This window comes from Mercenaria mercenaria, unplaced genomic scaffold, assembly GCF_021730395.1.
Source record: "Mercenaria mercenaria strain notata unplaced genomic scaffold, MADL_Memer_1 contig_1720, whole genome shotgun sequence".
Lineage (NCBI taxonomy): Eukaryota > Metazoa > Mollusca > Bivalvia > Venerida > Veneridae > Mercenaria > Mercenaria mercenaria.
In genome coordinates this window covers 22356-45798 of record NW_026459721.1, presented here as the reverse complement: position 1 = coordinate 45798, position 23443 = coordinate 22356, and the positions used below count along the sequence as shown (strand labels likewise).

The 23443-nt window shown below is 30.5% G+C and overlaps 1 protein-coding gene across 1 annotated transcript in view; it reads right to left on the bottom strand.

Annotated features, from left to right (window-relative positions):
- Window positions 1-1164: 1164 nt before the first annotated feature.
- Window positions 1165-23443, bottom strand: part of LOC128551806 (E3 ubiquitin-protein ligase DZIP3-like) — a gene marked incomplete at its 3' end in the record, with an annotated part of 33204 nt that continues 10925 nt past the window's right edge. The window contains exons 2-3 of the mRNA XM_053532721.1: window positions 2970-3445; window positions 1165-1236 (exon numbers count right to left, since the gene is read on the bottom strand). Coding sequence (XP_053388696.1) covers window positions 1165-1236; window positions 2970-3353 — 456 coding nt within the window. The remainder of the gene's footprint in view (window positions 1237-2969; window positions 3446-23443) is intronic.

Genomic DNA, 23443 nt, shown 5'->3' with positions numbered 1-23443 from the left:
TAAGTTTAATAAAATTCCTTCAAGGGATTTAGGAGATATAGAGCAGACACGAAATGGAAGGCTAAAACCTTTGACCTTGAGTTGTGGCATTGACCTTGAGCCAACATGGCTGACTCATGCGTTCTGCACATTGCCTTGATGAGTTGATCATTTGACCCAAGTATCATATGAATCCTTTAAGGGGATTAGTAGATACAGAGCGGACACAAAATGGAAGGCTCAAACGTTTGACCCCGAGTTGTGACATTGACCTTGAGCCAACATGGCTAACTCATGAGGTCTGCACATTGTCTTGATGAAGTGATCATTTGACCCAAGTTTAATGAAAATCCTTCAAGGGGTTTAGGAGATACAGAGCGAACACAAAATGGAAGGCTCAAACCTTTAACCCTAAGTTATGACCTTGGCCTTGAGCCGGCATGGCTGACTCATGGGTTCTGCACATTGTCTTGATAAGGTGATCATTTGACCCAAGTATTATAAAATTTCTTCAAGGGGTTTAGAAGATACAGACTGCACACAAAATGGAAGGCTCAAATATTTGACCTTGAGTTGTGACCTTTACCTTGAGTCGACAAGGCTGACTCATGAGTTCTGCACATTGTCTTGATAAGGTGATCATTTGACCCAAGTTTCATGAAACTTCTTCAAGGGGTTTAGGAGATATGGAGCGGACACGAAGTGTTACGGACAGAAGGACGGACGGAGACCATTCCTATAACTCCCTACCACTCGTGGCGGGGGATTAAAAAAACAATATCAGATGTTAGTGAAAACATTATGATAAAGGACCAGTTTTGAGAGAGAATAAAAACAAATTGACTTACTGATTGTGTAGTTGTAAAACGTATCTAGCTTTTATTATCGTAACATTCTGTTTATCGAAAGTGAAATCTTGTCATAAATGGTTGGTGTAGTGGGCTATACATTAGTAATTTATTTTTTAACTTTGATTGACTTAAATCTTTCAAAATACTAACTAGCGGGTTTTCAAATTTGTTTCACTTCCAAGTAGTTTACGAAAATGAAGGTAACTTTTCCTTGTAATGTTTTAGCACAAGATTACTGAAGGTTCGATCCCCACAGTGATCCCTTCTGATGTGGTCGTTAGTTATAAAATGGGAAAGCTATCTAACAGTATATTTTACATTAAGAAGAATATACCCCTTCGATATCTGCCCATTTAGCTGTAAAATCTGTCTCTTGAAATCCTGCTGTGGAGGATGCATGCGCCAACTGAAAGAATAAAAAAGTGTAAGTATAGTAATATTTAATTTGAAAGCTATATATTGAGTGAAAAGCAGATATAAAATGTAAAATCCGTTAAGCATGAATGCAACCAATGTAAAATACATCTGCAGTGTACATTTGGACATGGATAGTTCTATGCCATAAATTCCTTGGCAACACTGTTTGAATACTGCAACTAAATCATTAAAGATGTGACCATTAAAGTATATTGGACATATCCTATCTTACTCTAATTGTGTTGCACAGACTTAAGTCTATAAAATATCAACAATGCAAATCAATTGTTTAAAGTGTGGCCATTACACTATAGCATGACATCTACTATTTTACAGCAATCGTTTACTGCGTAACCGACGCGTTACGTTTTATTATGTACAACGTACTCGAGTTTAAATACTTCGAATATAACAAGCATAGTTATAAGACAAGCATATTTCCTACACTTGGAAAAACTGTTTTCTGGTATGAGGGCACATCACTTTACATTAAAACTTGATAAATTCCAAAAATATCGTATTATTCGACGCCGCCAGGAGGCGGCGTCGAGTATATGGAATACACTTTTATTTTGGATCATGTAAAGATGGTAATGAATAGTTTCGAAACGATAAAAAGAACACAGTGAATAGTGTGTTAAAGGCCCCGCGATATTGCACAATAGATTTTAGTGAATAAACAAAAAATGGCATAAAGAAAACATCAAAAATGTATGTAATGCAAATTATTATGTGATATAAAACATATAATTTGTCATTCTTCTCATTTGTAGAGTAGAAAATATTTTTTTTATTTAAACATTCGTCAAAGTGTTGATTTAATTTATTGATAAGGGAGGTTAAAAAGTTTTCACAAAGAGCGACGTTTTCCAAATATCCAATGAAATTGTAGAAAATGACATTACCAGATCACGTGAAACTTTATCAGTGGATAGAAAACACTCATTACATTATAATAAAAATAATGGTTTCCGTGAACCACAACTCTAAAATAATTAACTTAAAGCATTTCCTCATTTCCAAACAGCCCACCCGCTTAGCTCATTAGGGAGAGTGTTGGTCTACGGATCGCGGAGTCTCGAGTTCGATCCCCGGGCGTGGCGTATGTTCTCTGTGACGATTTGATAAAAGACATCATTCGTCCTCCACCTCTGATAAATCATGTGGGGAAGTTGGCAGTTACTTGCGGAGAACAGGTTTGTACTGGTACAGAATCAAGGAACACTGGTTAGGTTAACTGCCCGCCGTTACATGACTGAAATACTGTTGAAAAACGGCGTTTAACCCAAAACAAATAAACAAATCATTTCCAAACAAACTGCATTTATATGAAACTTCAAACACATACACCTGCATATAAGAACTTTTCACAGGTGCTGACCTTAGTTGGTGAAATAATTAATTTAATTTTGTATGTAAAGGGATCAAGTTCATTGCAGGTAGAGGATTTGAATATTGTGTTGATAATTTGTAACCAGGCAGTCCAATACAGTAATGATTAGGTAATTTCTCATATTACAGTAAATGTACTTCAGACACAACACTTGGCGGCGTCTTTGATGATTGCATCAATGAATTTCCTTGTTACTTAAAAACAAATCCATATATCCATTTACTCTATTGAACAGCGTGTAGCACAATTGTCAGATTCTTATCACATTTAAGATTCAAGCAGCATTTTTCGTGTGCTTAATAAGAATTATATGAAGAATCCCTACTTACTTCATTGCGATACATTCGCAAGCGACATATATCCGCTTCGGGTGAAGTATCTCCGGGATGAGGGGGAACATTCCAAGTATACTTGGGATTTAAACCAAAATGTTTCAGGCTCCTCATCAGGCATATTGCAAGAGTAAGATCGAAGTCCGCCGTTGTAGGAATGCCACTTTGTGGATACAACAAATCAAACTGAACCTTCGTTATTGTTCTGTTTGCCCTCAGGTTGTTTATAGTTCTTCTCTCCCGAGCCAGAAGGGTTGTAAGTGGAACATTTGAGCATTTATCGTCAATCAAATTCCTGACGATTGCAGTTCCGTAATCTATGTTAAGTGTTAATAAACGGTAAAGATACACTCGGTTGTCTGTTGGCGCTGCTGTAGCCATGTTCACAATCCTTATATCTTTATTATGTACAACCTACATGAGTGTATTTTGGTAAATGTAAATACTTCCTTATATCAGTTGTTTGTTCAGATCTGTTGAAATACAAACAAAAAATAAAATAAATATACTTTGTAAAGTTAAAAGATATTTTCAGGCTAATAAAATCATGGTCTAAACTATTTCTCATTTGTCTTCATCAACAGACAGAGATTCTCAACAGTCAACGAACATATCTGTTTGGTATGTTAATTCACAGAATACCTGACAGCGCAAGAGTAAGATTGGGTTGAAAGTTGTAAGACTGAAGCGAAAAACGTTTGACATCAATAGCAACCTCAAAACGGAAGTAAAACTCCCTAAAATCAATTCGTAGAAATCGTAAAGGATGTACAGAGAGAACATCAGTCAGTTATGCATTTGGATGTACATGATTGCGATCGATCTTTCCCGAGAGAATTCTATTTTACTTTATAGCGATGGATCATTGCTTCCAAAAATATTGTTCTTTATCACAAACCAATATAGCGATGGATCATTGCTTCCAAAAATTATTGTTCTTTATCACAAACCAATATATTAAGGGTTTATTCTAATATGCTTGTCTCTGTTAAAACAATCTTACGCTAGAATGACGTCACGTTAGTAGTATAAGAAATGCCGCTATAAGCGCACTTTTTATAAAATTAAAAAATTTTTTTTTTTATTTTTATCTAAAAAATATTTTTCAAAAAATTTTAAACAATAAGAATTACCCTGATTAACGAAAATAATTTATTATTACTTGCTCGTTTTCTTCTTGGTTATTAGGTTTTAATATTTTATACAACAAATCATACAGCGGTACTTCGTTTTGTAACATTTTCATGAAAAATAAACAATAATAACCGCAGAGTGTACTTGTTTTGTCTTGATATTGTATGTAGTTATACTTTACTCCAGGTATATATTTGATTATTTCTTTTGGTGGAGGAAGTCCGAATGGGTCAAAATATATTTTCCCGACATAACACACCCAATGGGTTCCAGGTCCAATAGAGTTATCTAAATTGATTATTCCACACTCGTTATTCAACTTTGTTTTTGGTAGATCATTTCTACTAAATATACCCCTAAAGTTTTTAATTTTTAATTGTTGTACCCATTGTTCAATTTCAAAGTTAGAAATAGGTTTGTTTATAATTTTTTTATTTTTTTTACTATTGGAATTCGTCCGTAAGGTCTTCTTTGTGAATCTATCTGTATACCCTGACCTTGCCCCTTACCACTTAACAAAGATGTAATCAAAGGTATTCCAAGACTTGCCGCAAGCATACCTAAAAAACCTCCATCTTGTTTTTGGTTTGGAGTTAATTTAAGTATTCCCGTTCCTCTTAATTGTTTTCCTTGATTAGGTGTTATATATGGTATTATCATATTTATCTTATTATTAGCTACTGAAATCATACCATTCCCAAACAACTTACTGACACCAGTACTGGCAAGGCCTGACAAAGCGCCGATGCCTAGAGGAGCTAATATTTTTGGAGCTATTGTTGCTGCCATCGGAAGAATTGTTTTTCCTATTAATCCAGCCAAAGCTCCCAAGAAACCTCCGTTTTGACCTTGACTGGACATTTGTTTTTTTGAAATTGTAATTTCTAATCCTTTTTTATTTCTAATAGACTATTCAATTTGATTAATTTGTGTTTTTGTTAAAAGTAAAGGGAAGTTTCCGCGTAATTGTTCATGTTTTAATCTAAAAGTATGTGGAATTTTATTATTATAAGCTTGTGCTAAATTTTTCTTTTGTCCATCTGTTAGGTTTACTTTATATTCAATATAATTTGATACCATTATATATTAAATTTATACTTTATTTTAAACAATAATAAGTCCATTTCTAATAGTATTTATTTCAACTGTTTCTTCCTACAATATAATTGCGTAAACACGGATATTAGCTGTTGGTAGAATATTTAATTTAGCTGTTAATGTAATATGTTTAGGATCTTTTGTAATTATTTCTTTTTTAAATTCTAAGTTAAAATGAACAAATCCAAACAAAATGTAAAAATTTGATATATTTAAGAGACTTCCAGTGGTTTTATTAATTTGTTTATAAGAATAATTAAGAACATCATCGTAAATTCTTGATATACTTGTATATTCCGTTTCGGGATAAAAAACACCATTTCCAACTTCAAGACGACAAGATTCCAACGTACAAAGATTATTTGCTGCATTAACTTTAAATGTATCTAATAAATGTGGATTCTGACTTTGAAAATTACTTTTATCAGGTCGTTGTAAATAGACAAACACATGTTCTATATTATAATAAATTATACCTATATGCTAAAAACCTAGAACAATCTAAATATCAAGATTTAATTAAAATCTTAAATGAAATTGCAGAAAAAATTAAAATAGATCCAAATGAAATACTTGAATGTTCTAATAATGAAATAATTGATGTTAATAATCTTGAACCAGAAAAACAAAAAGTAGTAATATTTGATGATTTTGTATGTGAAGAAAAAAAGGTTCAAAATGAAATAACAAAATACTGTATTCAAGGACGTCACAAAAACTGTTCTGTAATTTATTCAAGTCAGTCTTACTATAAAACACCATAGATATCCGAATTAACTGTTCACATTATATTTTATTTGAAAGTCCGGGTAAAAGAGAAAATGATATGATTTGTAATGAACAAAATATTAAATCGTGATTCTTTTGCTAATGCAACAAAACAAAAATATGATTTCTTATATGTTGACAAACCAAGGAAGTTTTTAAGAAAAAACTTTACGGGAATTATATAGATGGGAGTTTTTAATGATGTAAAACAAATTAATCAACCCGACAGTATAAGTAAAGTTAAATTTGATATTGATTTAAGTGATTATGCCACTAGAAAACAATTCAAAAAGCTTAAAAAGGAAACGGAATCGTATCTTCATAAAAAAAGGAACTTGATAACACAATGAACAGAGCATTAGATATGGGAGGTAATGAAATAATCAACCTAGGAAATCCAGATAAACCCGGCGATGCAGTTTCAAAACAGTTTGTGTTTAAAAAAGTTCAAAGTGTAATAGAAGACTATAAACTTGAAGGCATCAAATCTATAAAACAGACAATAGAAGAAGTAAAGAATATTGAAGATTTAACAAAAGACTTAAAAAAAAATCATTATTAATTAATCAATTACAAGGTAAACTTGAAGAAGAAATGAAAGTTATGGTGGATTCTATTTAAGAACTTGAAAAGAAATCTGATTCGACAGATGACAACATAAAAAAAGTATTCAGAACCAATTTTGAAAAGTTATACAATGAAGTTCAAGAATTAAAAGATAGTATGATTAAACACGAAGAACTAAAAGACAAGATAATTGAAGCTAAGAAAAAGTTACAAAATATGTATCAGTTAGAAGTCAGAACAGAAATAAATAAACTTAACACTGACTTTACAAAAAAAACATCAAGATTTACTCGACACATTTTTAAATAAATTTGCAGAATATAAATCTGAACTTGAAAAGACAGCTTCACAAAGAGGTGATGATCATGACACAACATTAGATAATCTTAAAAAAGAGCTTAATTCTAACATAGAAAATTTTAAGAAACAACTTCGGATCTTGATTAGTACTGTCGACACACGTCACAATTTAAAGTACGCGGAATTAAGAACACTTACAGAAATATTAAAAAAAGATATTAACGAATTTAATAGTAGATTAGATAACCTTAGAAAAAAGTTCAATTCTAAAATAGAAAATTTTAAGAAACAACTTCGGGACTTGATTAGTACTGTCGACACACATCACAATTTAAAGTACGTGGAATTAATTACAATTACAAAAATATTACAAAAAGATATAACGCAGTTTAATGAAAAATTAATTAAACAAGGGGAATCAATCACTGCTAATGTTGAAGCAATTAGTATAATTAATGATCAGCTAGATGCATATGATAAACAAGACGTTGTTTTTGAAAAAAGAATAGACAATATATACAATGAAATTAAAAGTTCCGATAAAGTTACAACAAAACGAGTTGATGATTTAGCTGAAGTAATTCTTGAACATGAAAATAAATATAAAGCAATAGAAGAAGAACTAGAAAAGGTAAGACACGAAGTGTTTCTTTTTGAATGTTACAATAGCAGACAACTACATGTAAAGGTTCTTAGTGCAAGATCATATTTAATTGAATATAAACAGTTACAACAAAAACAAATAACCACATATTTTTTGGCATTATTTGGAATTCGAGGTAATAAGATTACAGATTATAAAAGTTTTATTAAAATAAATCATGCATTTGAGAATAAAGATGTATTTCTGGTCCAACAAGATGGGGATTACATAATTGAAGTCAACATTAATATCGTTTTCCTTAAACACAATGTTGAGGTTATCTATTTTAAATGGTTGAGTGGACCTGATGATTTGAGTCAAATAAATGGGCAGGAAAATATAACATCTGAGCGGATAAATAAATCAAATGTTTTCAATGAAAAAAATAAAATTAATTTAAAAAGAGGAATGATGTTTGTAATTTATCCAAATGTAGTCAAATACATATCTTCCAGAACTCCTGACTTTACTATAGAACCAGGAAGTTATGTCAGATTCTATCTAGTTAATTAATAAACTTAATTTTTTATATAATGGGAATATTCAATAATATAAAGGAAAAAGTAAGTAAAATAGAAAGACAAATAGTAAGAAAACCTCCTTTGTTTCTAACATCTGCAACAGAAAATACCGATAGTGGATTATTTCAATAGAAAGTTGATAATGCTAGTCCTGGTTTAGTTCAAAATGGTAATAATGTAACAATTAAACAAAACTGCATCTTAATTATTCTTATAGATGCAATTAAAATAGATAAAGGAGAAGCTAAATTAGAATTAAAAAACAAAGAAAATAAAATTCTTCAAAGATACAATGCAAAAAATAACAGAAAAAATGAATAATACCAATTAATTATGCTGATCAATTTAAGACAGATGGTGTGATTTTTATAGATGGTTTAAACGTTAAGAATATTCAATTAACAATTTATGGTTCTAGAACATAACCTAACATTTTATGGTTTTATGTCCGTAGGCTAATGTATTAATACCATTGCGTTTAATATATCTTTTATCGTCATAACATGATAAAGATGTTTTATTAATAACATAACTAGAATATTGTGCTTATCAGAACGAATAACTTTAAAGGTATGGTTAGTTTGGGTTGAATTATATAAGGTATCTTTATAATTTATATGAACTATTGTTTTCTTTACAACATGTTTTTTAATTCCTTTACATTTTTAATATTAACTTGATTTTCTAATAAATAAGAATACATTTTACTTCTTAATCCAACAAATTCAACAATGGGAATTCCTGCAGCTTCGTCTTTAAACTTTCCAATTACTTTTTTATTATCACCGAAATAAAATTTTGATTCAGAATCATAATCACTATTATCAAACAAATCTTTATTTTTATAAAAATCTTTATATGCATCTTTGGTTTTTATTTCATAACACAAACTATCGGTGTCGGTAAATAGTAATTTACAATTATCCTCGTACTTTTCTTTAACATAATTATAATGAAAATCATACATCAAAAACTTTGATAAATCTAAAATACACATTCCGACGTAACAAGGTCTGTTTAATAATAAGCTTTCTTTTATTTTATGAATTCCAAACAAATTCTTATTAAACATTGTTGAACTAACAAATGAAGGTTTGGCAATATATTTTAATAAAAGGTTTTCATCATGCGTCAGCTTAATATTAACTCTCTTACGTATATTCTCCATCGTTTTACCGAATACAGAATTATTCATTAACTTAAAAAAGTCTTTTTCAAAAGAATTTTCTGCTTTAGATCTTTTTTGAGTATTAAAATCAATATATTCTTTTAACCATGAACTTTCATCAAAAGTTAATATTCTATGAATCTTAGTTATTTTTAATCCTAATTGAACATAAAGTTCAAGATTTTTAAAATGAAGTACGTAATTATTTTTCTTCATTAAAGTTGGAACTAACTTTTTAACATTACTTTTTCCTATTCCAAAAGAATTTTTAATATTTTTACTATACTCAGAAAGCCATTCTTCAGGTATATGCAGCTTCTCAGTAGCCAAAGGATAATCGTTGTGTTCAATATGTAATTCTTTTGGATATTCAAGATCACATTCAATTATAAAGTTAGTTATACCTTTTGCAACTAATTTCTTATATTGTTTTTCGGATATAAATTTAAAGTTTCCAGAGGGTAAAGGTTGGCTCATTGCCCAACCGTAAAGATTATTAGCATCGAGATACATAATGTATTTGCTTTCTTCTTTTGGATTATAATCTTTCATATATTTATTGTTTGCTTTACTGTAACGCTTAGCTATATAACTTATTCCTCCTCTTAGTCCCTTTTCAATAAAAAGATACATATCAATATCAGTTATTAAATCCAGATTTATTCCTGTCATTTTTAACATTGCATCCTAAGCTAATCCGGGACTACTAAAGTAATGACAAGGATCTAATTTATAATATTCAAGACATACTTTTCTAAAGTCTTCAAAAACATCAGTTAAAAGTAAAATGTCAGTTTTTAAATATAGATCATGATATTCTCCCATAGACTTTATTTTAAATTTTTCCAGACTTCTTTGGCATGTTTATATTCTCTGTCAGTAATATCGGTAGAGTTTAAAACTGAATAAAAATCTTTTTTAGAAGGTAACGTTTTTCTTTAAATCTTTCAAATGAATCCATGTTATCATAAGGATAAGTTCCTTTTGTTATTAAAAGTTGCACTAAACTTTCAGGAAATTCTTTCGGAAGATATTTAAATTCTGGAATATTTTTTGCTAAATTGTCTAATGATTGAGACATAAATTGAAAACTATCAATAATCAAAGGCCTGAAGGGCCTGAGAGTCGGCTAATGATTGATGTACTGGTAGCATAGTCTACCAGTTTCAGTTTGGTTTTAGTTTTTTCCCCCAACTGAACAGAGATTTTGTTACAATAGTTGAAATGGACATTCAATCGATGCCTAGTAAAACTTTGATTAACATTATACAAGTATTTAAACCCAATACATTTCTCTAAAATTGAAGAGTGGTTCGCAAAAATAAAAATGTTGAAAGTACAAACTACAATTTGACAGGTGACACTAAGATACTGCCCATGACTATAAATATTTTTCCAGTAAACATTTGCCTCCGACATTACCAAAACAGGCAATTATCGGCTGGTATATATTCGCACATGATAAAATTTGAATATGAAAATTTATATATTGAAATTTTATAGCGCGGATTGCCACATACAATTTGTAACGGATGGACGAAAGAACTGTTCAGATATTTTACAGATAAGGGGCCTGGCAATAACCGTGTCACACGCTAGGTATTGTTCAATCATATTATAAGGGATGTGAATTTAAAGTATAATTACTTTTGCGTTTAAAGATATGTAAATGTTGCTGAGTGTCAATATATAGTGTCATGAATGTTTACACTGACAGGAAAATTGCGCATTCGAAACTAAGAGAAGTTACTCGGACTAGCTACCAATTTCGGAAAAGATAACCAATATTAATAAATGCAATTCTTATTTAGTTAAAACCATCATTTATTCTATTTTAGACCTGTTAACCCCTTCAAAACCATGTCAGTAGTCCCCAAGTCTATGTACTTTCAATTATCCGTTTTGATTCATGTAGACAGACAGGCCCAGACTGGGCTGAAAAAATGTTTGAGCCATTTTACGTGGTCGTTAGCAGGGTGGGTGTGGGGAGGGGTGTTCCTTCCCGCTTTGAACTGCAGTCAGATTTTGAAATGGGCATTGTGGCAGGTGGTAAAAGGGCAAATGTATCAAACTGTAAAGTGGCAATATGGGGGGGAGGGTGTGGGAGGATACCCCCTCCTGCAAGTAGGGTTTGGGGTATCACCACAAGGAAATTTTGAAAATGTAGACCCTTGATACAGCCTTTGGTGCGATTTCTAACTGAAAATTTTATGTTTTAATTTCTAAATATTACCTAGATTCTTTTTAGTATTACAATATTCAAAGTATGAATGACTGTCACTTCATATTTTTACTTTCAGGTCATGCCTCAGCACTAGAATATAAGTCTGATATTGATTCTATGTATGTATTATAAAAATAAATTCTAGAATCATTTCTGTTACAATAATATTTATCATGTCTGTTACTTTAATGTTTAAATTTCATAACACAGCTCGATATTTACCCAAAATATTATATCCGGATATGATTACACTTTCTTTTCTACTGCCAAAATCTCCAGTTTCAACAATATGTTTTACAAATTGTGATGATATGAAGACAGTTTAGCAGCAATTGGCAGTATCTGACATTGAAGTTTACGGTGAAATTATTTAAATCATTTCATAAAAAAAATTGTTTCGTTTCGTCAAAGCACTCTAACATAGACGATCTTCTTTCGATTTCAAAAACTACAAGAAAATACAATTTAATGTTTCGCCGATTTGTTTATTTCTCGAAAAATAAGAATTAAATCATTTTTAAAATCAGTAGTAATTAAACAAATCAGTAAGAGCTCTTTCTCAGGATAATTTATCCGCTTACTGACTGCAAAAATCAAGCCATGTGTCATCATGAAAAGCAGAATGGGTGACGGTTTCATTTTTTTGCGAACCTGAATCATAAGCAAATTATCCAAACCAGTCAAAATTCTAGAAAGGTTACGATCTAGATTCTTTCTAGTATTACAATATCCAAAGTATGACTGTCACTTCATCTTTTTACTTTCAGATCATGCCTCAGGACTAGAATACGAGTCTGACATAGATTATATGTAGGTGTAATAAAAATAAATTCTAGAATCATTTCTGTTACAATAATATCCATCATGTATGTTACTTGAATGTTAAAATTTCATAACACAGCTCGATATTTACCCAAAATATTATATTCAGATACGATTACACTTTTCTCCAGTTTCAACAATATATTTTACAAATTGTGATGATACGAAGACATTTAGCAGCAATTGGCAGTATCTGACATTGAAGTTTACGGTTAAATTACCTCTTATTTAAATCTTTTCATAAAAAAAGTTGTTTCGTTTCGTCAAAGCAGCCAAACATAGACGATCTACTTTCGATTTCAAAAACTACAAGAAAATACAATTTAATGTTTCGCCGATTTGTTTATTTCTCGAAAAATAAGAATTAATATCATTTTTAATATCAGAAGTAACTAAATAAACAAGTAAGAGCTTCTTCTTCCGATAATTTATCCGTTTACTGACTACAAAATTCAACCCTCGCAAAGTCGTAGAAGCTTTGTTATAAACAGGTCACGCGTGTTCGCCGAGAAGTGTCCAGAATGTAGTTAGGATTCATCCGCGAAGTCTCGCGGAAGAATTAACGTACTGCACATATCTTATTCGGGTCATTTAAAATGAAGCTGTCATAATTTAATTTCACCGATGTGGTAAACTCTTTGATAAGAGACATTCCAATGCTTTCAGAGGTACCCACTCAATAAAATACTAGCAGTATGTTCTGGAACTATATTTTGTCTTTTGCTGGATGTTACGCAAGCTTTGTAAGTCTGCGCAATTCATAAAATGCACAGCACAATAAATTTGTTATTTGCGCAATGATTTTAAAGATTATTTTTTGAAACGGACAGGGTAACAAATGGATAATTTGGCTAATAAGTTAATATGCAGTTTTTATTTGAATTTGTGAACATCATATTTGCTATTTTGTGACAAAAAGGCATAAAATTCGTCACCATAATCATATGCGCAAATGTATTACCAAATCCCGCAGAATCGTTATGCGTGTTTATGCTTAATGAGTTACCGCGGAAGAAAATACGTGGCTTTATTCGAGTATCGCACAATTACAAGTCATAAATATGACAGATTACATCGTATATTGGTCATAGCAAATAGGATTGACATAAATGAACTTCATCCGATCAATGAACTCTTTGAAATTAGAGACAACCCAATGGAACTACATTTTAGGCCATTTAAGAATGAGAAATCGTGCGATAGCAAGGACTCGTCAAACGCTTGACAGCGTTTAGCCGACTCAAAAACTAAATCCTCAATCATAAATACCATATATTTTTCCATATTGTTTGGAATAACATTAACTTCTTTCTTAAATTTTCCTATTTGTTGCATAATAAAGTGGGAATCATTACCTCTTAAATTATGAAAAATAACAAAGGAATTTTGTGAGTTAATCTAAAATTAATATAACAATCTTGATGAGAGGAACCTCTAAATTTTCCTGTTATATGACAATGATCCCGGACCTTTGGGCCGTTTGGAAAACTTTGTTTTTCATCTCTTACTTTGATTGAATCTTCTTTATATTCTTTTCCATAAATATGACAAGACTTTTGTTTTTTAAATTCAATTTCATCTTTTTTAGACATTCTTAAATCTTTATTAAAATGTTCTTTAAATATTTCCTTACAATATTCCTCTTCCTCAAGCATTTTCTCAATAAATTTATGAACTGCATTAGGGCCTCTATAAATCTGGGTTGGTTTAGTATATTTATCGTCATAACAACAAACAACTTTATAACCATAACCATAATCAGCATAAATTACAAAAGGTACTGATAATTGTTTGTGATATTTTTTAAAATAAACTTTACTTCCCTCTTTTGGCATTTTTACGCCTTGGGTACCATTAATGGCTGAACAATTTGGAATGTGTTCATTTAATATTCTTTCTTGAGAAACATTTTGTAAACATGATTTACAGAAATGTTGTTTATGTTGATATTTTGTTTTATTAAACATTAATCTATTAAAGTCTTTTATCCAAACATATGTTTTTTTTTCGTTATTACTAATTAACAACATGTCACACCTCTCGGAATAATGATATTTTGATATGTACAATGGATGAATATTATTTTCTTCATAACCGAATATATTAAATAAAATATATCATTTTGAATTTCTATTTTAGGTATTTGATTTAATGTAACAGGAAATTTTATTCCTTTATAATTAAGTTCTTCTTTATGTTTTTTTTTATATTTTGAAACTCTTTGAGGATCTTTTTCAGCAGGAAATTTATAAGCCAAATGACACCATCTAAAACATTCATTATGATCGTTCTTTATATTTATTAATCCTTTTCTATGATGTTGTAATGATTTTGGTAATTCTAAATAACTAGAAGCAGCTAATGGATTATATTTATATCTATTTATATAATGAGCATCAACTGATTCTATTCTCCAACCACTTCCTTCTGAAATCCAATTACCAATCCTATTTATTATTTCATCAAAGGCTTGATGTAAAATGTTTATTATTTTATTTTTATTAGTTATAATTAAAGCCTTTGATTGAAAATAAGCTGATTTATATATTGTATCTGTTTTACTAATTTTCGCTAAAGTTAATTTTAAAGCAACATTTATTTTTTATACTTTTTAAAGTTTTAAGTTCAGATTTAAGAATATCAAATAAATCTCTTATAGTTAAATATAATTGATTCTTTGGATCATTTCTATATTCAATCTTAATTTCAAATTTCTTAAAATATTGCTTGGTAGATTTCTCAATTTCTCCATAACTCATCTATATTATAATTAGAAAAAAATAAATCAATAAGCAATAAAACATAAAAAATTAAAAGTATTTAAATTTATATCTTTTTCCGTTAAGTTTTGAAAAGCCGCTTTTCACTCTATTTTTCCTCCACAACACATTATTATAAAACCAGAATTAATACCAAGATCTTTAGATGCTGCATAAATGCTTTTATACGTTTTTTCAGTCCCGGCAGAACCTCCAGTGAGTTCCACTGCAATAACTTTTTGGGGTTTGTTTCGGTTGTTGTTTGAAATTGGACAATCACAGTTTTCGTTGTTTTCTTTTTTTGTTAACATCAAACAACCACATTCGCGTTTATATAGTTTTTTTCTGAAAAAGATATGGATCTATAACAATATCAATAACATGTTTTTTATATTCTTCACTAACTATTTTATCAAGTTTTGAGGTAATAACATTTCTTCTTTTAAGAACTTTTTTATATGAATCTTTATCTTCATTCATTATTTCTGGATAATTTTGGCATAATCATTCTGTCTACTTTTCTATTAACCATTATATAATATACTGAAAGAAAAAATATCTTTAACAACGCACTTAAAGAGATTTTATAAATTTTTCTACTTTTTTATATCTTTTAAGTTATCTTTCAAGGTTTTCTTTTCAGAATTATTATTAAGATATAAAATTTTATAAGAACATTCATGGTATTTTTGAGCACGTTCCATCTGACGAAACCATTTATTATATGAGATTTCTATTAATTGTAAATATTCTAAACTAATACCTTTTTCTTCTTCTATATTTCTTTCTTGGAGTCTTTTAAAACACTCTTCAAAATCAGTATCAATATAAATAAAAGCATCAATCGGCGGTTCTTTATATTTTTTATACCATCATTTTAAAAAAAGATTATATACTTTCCATTCGAGGTTGTTTATAGCTCCGCTGTCTTTATATAATGTCATCAAAACATTATTATAGGTTAAATAAGATCGTTCAAGAAAAGAAATACCTTTAAATTCCTTAGCAGAATCCAACATTTTCATATGACTATTCAAAATTGCTAGTTGGTAAGGAAATGTGTATTTAGAAGGATCTTTGAAAGCAAGTCTAGGTAAATTATATGTATAACAAAGACTACCAAGGGATGCATTTGGTTTTACAAACTCAAGTTTTTTCCATTCATCAATTGGTTCTTGAATTATTTTAAAATCAGGGTTATATTCTTTAAAAACATTTAAAAATGTACTTTTTCCTGAGGCAATATTACCTTCAACTGATATAGATTTTCTCATCTATATAATATGCATAAAGAAAACAATATTTTTATCAACGCACTTAAAGATTTTTATATTAAAATATACTTTATCTTCTTTTATATCCATTAAGATTAAATTCCTTCATATGTGTTTCAAGAGGTGTTGAATAATTTTTTTCTTTCTGCATTTCTAACAGTATTGTAAAAATATCCTAAATAACTTTATTTGGATCTTCTTTACTTATTTTTCCGATCTGTGTTTTTGTTATTAGTTGTTTTATTTTGTGAGGATGTAATTTTAAAATAGCTTTTTTGTCTCCAATTTTTAGTCTATTAGTAAATATTGTAATTACTGCTGGAACGGCACCAGCAACTGCTACAAATATAGGAATAGCTGGAACAAATGCTAATGCAGCTGAGCAACCAAAGATACCTGCTGTAATTTGTAATCCAGTATTTACTCTTCCACAAAACTTATAACTTTTTCTGTAAGCAGCAGCAAGTTTAGTTAAGTGATTAATTAATTGATATATTGTTTCTATTTTAGGAAATCCGTTGTCTTCATTAGAAATTAGATTTTTATTACTCATTTATATAATATATTTTTTAAATTAAATTTCTTCAAATTCACTAAATGGTAGCCAGCTATTGAATTTTTCATTATAACCTTTCCATTTTACTAAAGCTTGTTTTTTCTTATAGTCCCGTCTAATAACTTTTTCTATTCTAAAAACCTCTTGTTTAGTATGCAAAAGTTCTTGTTCTTAAAATGAACCCTGAATTATTTCATCATTTAAATGTTTTATAGTGTATGTTCTGGGATTTGTATTATTAATTCCATAAATTATAAATATTTCCTCTGTCCAGTTTGGTGTATATCCTTTTTCAAAATGTCGTTTAAGTTTGCTGAAGCGGACTCGATCACCAATTTTAAATTTTGGCTTACTCTTTGGTATCTTTAAATTACCATACAAATTAAAGTAAACAGTACCTTTATTTAAGTTTTTACTGGCTTTGGTTGGTAAAATTTTATACTAGAATGTTTTGTTTTGTTATATTTATCAACCATTTCCTGTAAATTGTTTAAATAAGTATAAGTGTTATTTGCTGTAAAATATTTCCACATTATTCTTTTTAAACGTCTACAGATCAACATTATGTTCAGCGAAATTTATTAAACGGCATGTATATGGAACTAACTCAGAATAACGTACTACGGAACTAATTCATCGTTAGTTACTATAAAACTGATTCATTCTTATACACCAAGAAACTAACTCAGCGTTATGTACTATGGGATTAATTCAATGTTATATAGATCTACTTTGAAATTAAATAAACGATAGGTGATATACAGAAGCACACTTATTGTTTAACTATCAAACTTATGTCTGCTTAGACTCTTTATACTTAATAACAGATTATTGATTTGACAATGTCACTGAAAATTGTTCTTGATTTAAGACGGCTGATTTTCCGACTTAAAGAATTAAAAAAAAAACAACAACAATCTTCGTCAGTTAATATATCGAAATTTATTTTATGTTTTTCAGTGAATTCTCAGTGAAATAAAAGCGATAATCCACAGTTTCAAAACAGTAGATTATCATTTTTATTTTTCACTGTTTTTGCCGAACTAATTCCGGTCCTCCGTCGCGATTGAAGTCAAATTGTATACCGAGCGTTATGAATACCAGGGACCATAATGACGATGACGTCATTTTATTTGTGTTATGCTTTCTGCTGACCTTTCCCGCGATTTTCGACATTTTATAAATTACGCAACAAAAGTAGAGTTTTACGCATGAAATAAAAAGAAAATTTGTTTGTGTCAGTGAAATATCAAGTAGCCACTCATGAAAATATCAGTTTTTGATACTCACGTGTGAAATAAAATTGATATTTCACTGAAACAAACAAATATCCTCTATATATCAGATAATTTGCTTATGTACTTTCGTTTTCTTTTCTTATCTTACCACAGAGAAATTGATACTGGTACCCGATAGTAGCTAAATTAGCAGTAAAAATAGATATTTTTTTATGGTAAAGTGATCAAATTAAGGTGTACGTACATATTTTCTTAGTAAAACAATTTCGAACAACCTTTACCATTCACTTATTGTACAGACTCAATAATGACCAAAAACGTATTTATTACAAATTATCAATATTATCTTCAAGTTTGAAGTAAACATATCCTATTGCAACTATTCCAGACAATATCTGATCTGATATATTAAAGTAAACGCGCCCTATTGCAGCAATTCCAGACAATATCTGATCTGATATATTAAAGTAAACATGTTCTATTGCAGCAATTCCAGACAATGTCTGATCTGATATATTAAAGTAAACAGGTTCTATTGCAGCAATTCCAGACAATATCTGATCTGATCTATTAAAGTAAACATGTCCTATTGCAGCCATTTCAGACAATGTCTGATCTGATATATTAAAGAAAACATGTTCTATTGCAGCTATTTCAGACAATGCCTGATCTGATATATTAAAGTAAACATGTCCTATTGCAGCCATTTCAGACAATGTCTGATCTGATATATTAAAGAAAACATGTTCTATTGCAGGTATTTCAGACAATGCCTGATCTGATATATTAAAGTAAACATAACCTATTGCAGCCATTTCAGACAATGTCTCACCTGATATATTAAAGTAAACAAGTTCTATTGTAGCCATTTCAGACAATGTCTGATCTGATATATTAAAGTAAACATGTTCTATTGCAGCAATTCCAGACAATGCCTGATCTGATATATTAAAGTAAACATGCCCTATTGCAGCAATTCCAGACAATGTCTGATATGATATATTAAAGTAAACATGTTCTATTGCAGCCATTTCAGACAATGTCCGATCTGATATATTAAAGTAAACAAGTTCTATTGCAGCAATTCCAGACAATGTCTGATCTGATATATTAAAGTAAACATGTCCTATTGAAGCCATTTCAGACAATGTCAGATCTGATATATTAAAGTAAACGCGCCCTATTGCAACAATTCCAGACAATGTCTGATCTGATATATTAAAGTAAAAGCGCCCTATTGCAGCCATTCCAGATAATGTCTGATCTGATATATTAAAGTAAAAGCGCCCTATTGCAGCCATTCCAGACAAGTGTCTGATTTGATATTTAAAGTAAACATGTTCTATTGCAGCAATTCCAGACAATGTCTGATCTGATATATTAAGTAAACATGTCCTATTGCAGCCATTCCAGACAATGTCTGATCTGATATATTAAAGTAAACGCGCCCTATTGCAACAATTCCAGACAATGTCTGATCTGATATATTAAAGTAAAAGCGCCCTATTGCAGCCATTCCAGATAATGTCTGATCTGATATATTAAAGTAAAAGCGCCCTATTGCAGCCATTCCAGACAATGTCTGATTTGATATATTAAAGTAAACATGTTCTATTGCAGCAATTCCAGACAATGTCTGATCTGATATATTAAAGTAAACATGTCCTATTGCAGCCATTCCAGACAATGTCTGATCTGATATATTAAAGTAAACATGTCCTATTGCAGCCATTTCAGACAATGTCTGATCTGATATATTAAAGTAAACATGTCCTATTACAGCCATTTCAGACAATGTCTGATCTGATATATTAAAGTAAACATGTCCTATTGCAGCAATTCCAGACAATGTCTGATCTGATATATTAAAGCAAACATGTCCTATTGCAGCCATTTCAGACAATGTCTGATCTGATATATTAAAGTAAACATGTTATATTGCAGGAATTCCAGACAATGTCTGATGTGATATATTAAAGTAAAGATGTCCTATTGCAGCCACTTCAGACAATGTCTGATCTGATATATTAAAGTAAAGATGTCCTATTGCAGCCATTTCAGACAATTTCTGATCTAATATATTAAAGTAAATACGTCCTATTGCAGCCATTTCAGACAATGTCTGATCTGATGTATTAAAGTAAACAAGGTCTATTGCAGCAATTCCAGACAATGTCTGATCTGATATATTAAAGTAAACAAGTTCTATTGCAGCCAATTCAGACAATGTCTGATCTGATGTATTAAAGTAAAAAGGTCTATTGCAGCCATTTCAGACAATGTCTGATCTGATATTTTAAAGTAAACAAGTTCTATTGGAGCCATTCCAGACAATATCTGATCTTAAATATTAAAGTAAACGCGCCCTATTGCAGCCATTTCAGACAATATCTGATCTGATATATTAAAGTAAACATGTTCTATTGCAGCAATTACAGACAATCTCTGATCTGATATATTAAAGTAAACATGTTCTATTGCAGCAATTCCAGACAATGTCTGATCTGATATATTAAAGTAAACATGTCCTATTGCAGCCATTTCAGACAATGTCTGATCTGATATATTAAAGTACACATGTTCTATTGCAGCAATTCCAGACAATGTCTGATCTGATACATTAAAGTAAACATGTCCTATTGCAGCCATTTCAGACAATGTCTGATCTGATATATTAAAGTAAAGATGTCCTATTGCAGCCATTTCAGACAATGTCTGATCTGATATATTAAAGTAAACATGTCCTATTGCAGCCATTTCAGACAATGTCTGATCTGATATATTAAAGTAAACATGTCCTATTGCAGCCATTTCAGACAATGTCTGATCTGATATATTAAAGTAAACAAGGTCTATTGCAGCAATTCCAGACAATGTCTGATCTGATATATTAAAGTAAACATGTCCTATTGCAGCAATTCCAGACAATGTCTGATCTGATATATTAAAGTAAACATGTCCTACTGCAGCAATTCCAGACAATGTCTGATCTGATATATTAAAGTAAACATGTCCTATTGCAGCCATTTCAGATAATGTCTGAACTGATATATTAAAGTAAACATGTTCTTTTGCAGCCATTTCAGACAATGTCTGATCTGATATATTAAAGTAAACATGTTCTTTTGCAGCCATTTCAGACAATGTCTGATCTGATATATTAAAGTAAACATGTTCTACTGCAGCAATTACAGACAATATCTGATCTGATATATTAAAGTAAACATGTTCTATTGCAGCAATTCCAGACAATGTCTGATCTGATATATTAAAGTAAACATGTCCTATTGCAACCATTTCAGACAATGTCTGATCTGATATATTAAAGTTAACATGTCCTATTACAGCCATTTCAGACAATGTCTGATCTGATATATTAAAGTAAACATGTTCTATTGCAGCAATTCCAGACAATGTCTGATCTGATATATTAAAGTAAACATGTTCTATTGCAGCCACTTCAGACAATGTCTGATCTGATATATTAAAGTAAAGATGTCCCATTGCAGCCACTTCAGACAATGTCTGATCTGATATATTAAAGTAAACATGTCCTATTGCAGCCATTTCAGACAATGTCTGATCTGATATATTAAAGTAAACAAGGTCTATTGCAGCCAATTCAGACAATGTCTGATCTGATATATTAAAGTAAACAAGTTCTATTGCAGCCAATTCCAGACAATGTCTGATCTGATGTATTAAAGTAAACAAGGTCTATTGCAGCCAATTCAGACAATGTCTGATCTGATATTTTAAAGTAAACAAGGTCTATTGCAGCCATTCCAGACAATATCTGATCTGATATTTTAAAGTAAACAAGTTCTATTGGAGCCATTCCAGACAATCAGCAATTACAGACAATATCTGATCTGATATATTAAAGTAAACATGTTCTATTGCAGCAATTTCAGACAATGTCTGATCTGGTATATTAAAGTAAACAAGTTCTATTGCAGCCATTTCAGACAATATCTGATCTGATACAATGAATTAAACGCGCCCTATTGCAGCAATTTTAGACAATGTCTGATGTGATATATTAAAGTAAACATGTCCTATTGCAGCCATTTCAGACAATGTCTGATCTGATATATTAAAGTAAACATGTCCTATTGTAGCCATTTCAGACAATGTCTGATCTGATATATTAAAGTAAACATGTCCTGCTGCAGCCATTTCAGACAATGTCTGATCTGATATATTAAAGTAAGCAAGTTCTACTGCAGCCATTTCAGACAATGTCTGATCTGATATATTAAAGTAAACAAGTTCCATTGTACCCATTCCAGACAATATATGACTGATATATTAAAGTAAACAAGTTCTACTGTAGCCATTCCAGACAATGTCTGATCTGATATATTAAAGTAAACATGTCCTATTGCAGCCATTCCAGACAATGTCTGATCTGATATATTAAAGTAAACATGTCCTATTGCAGCCATTTCAGACAATGTCTGTTCTGATATATTAAAGTAAAAAAGTTCTATTGTAGCCATTCGAGACAATGTCTGATCTGATATATTAGAGTAAACATGTCCTATTGCAGCCATTCCAGACAATGTCTGATCTGATATATTAAAGTAAATCAGACAATGTCTGATCTGATATATTAAAGCAAACAAGTTCTATTGCAGCCATTTCAGACAATGTCTGATCTGATATATTAAAGTAAACATCTCCTATTGCAGCCATTTCAGACAATGTCTGATCTGATATATTAAAGTAAACGCGTCCTATTGCAGCCATTTCAGACAATATCTGATCTGATATATTAAAGTAAACGCGTCCTATTGCAGCCATTTCAGACAATATCTGATCTGATATATTAAAGTAAACGCGTCCTATTGCAGCAATTTCAGACAATATCTGATCTGATATATTAAAGTAAACATGTCCTATTGCAGCTAGATCAGACAATGTCTGATCTGATATATTAAAGTAAACAAGGTCTATTGCAGCAATTCCAGACAATATCTGATCTGATACATTAAAGTAAACAAGTTCTATTGCAGCCAATTCAGACAATGTCTGATCTGATGTATTAAAGTAAACAAGGTCTATTGCAGCCATTTCAGACAATGTCTGATCTGATATATTAAAGTAAACATGTTCTATTGGAGCCATTCCAGACAATATCTGATCTGATATATTAAAGTAAACATGTCCTATTGCAGCCATTTCAGACAATGTCTGATGTGATATATTAAAGTAAACATGTCCTACTGCAGCCATTTCAGACAATGTCTGATGTGATATATTAAAGTAAACATGTCCTACTGCAGCCATTTCAGACAATGTCTGATGTGATATATTAAAGTAAACATGTCCTACTGCAGCCATTTCAGACAATGTCTGATGTGATATATTAAAGTAAACATGTCCTACTGCAGCCA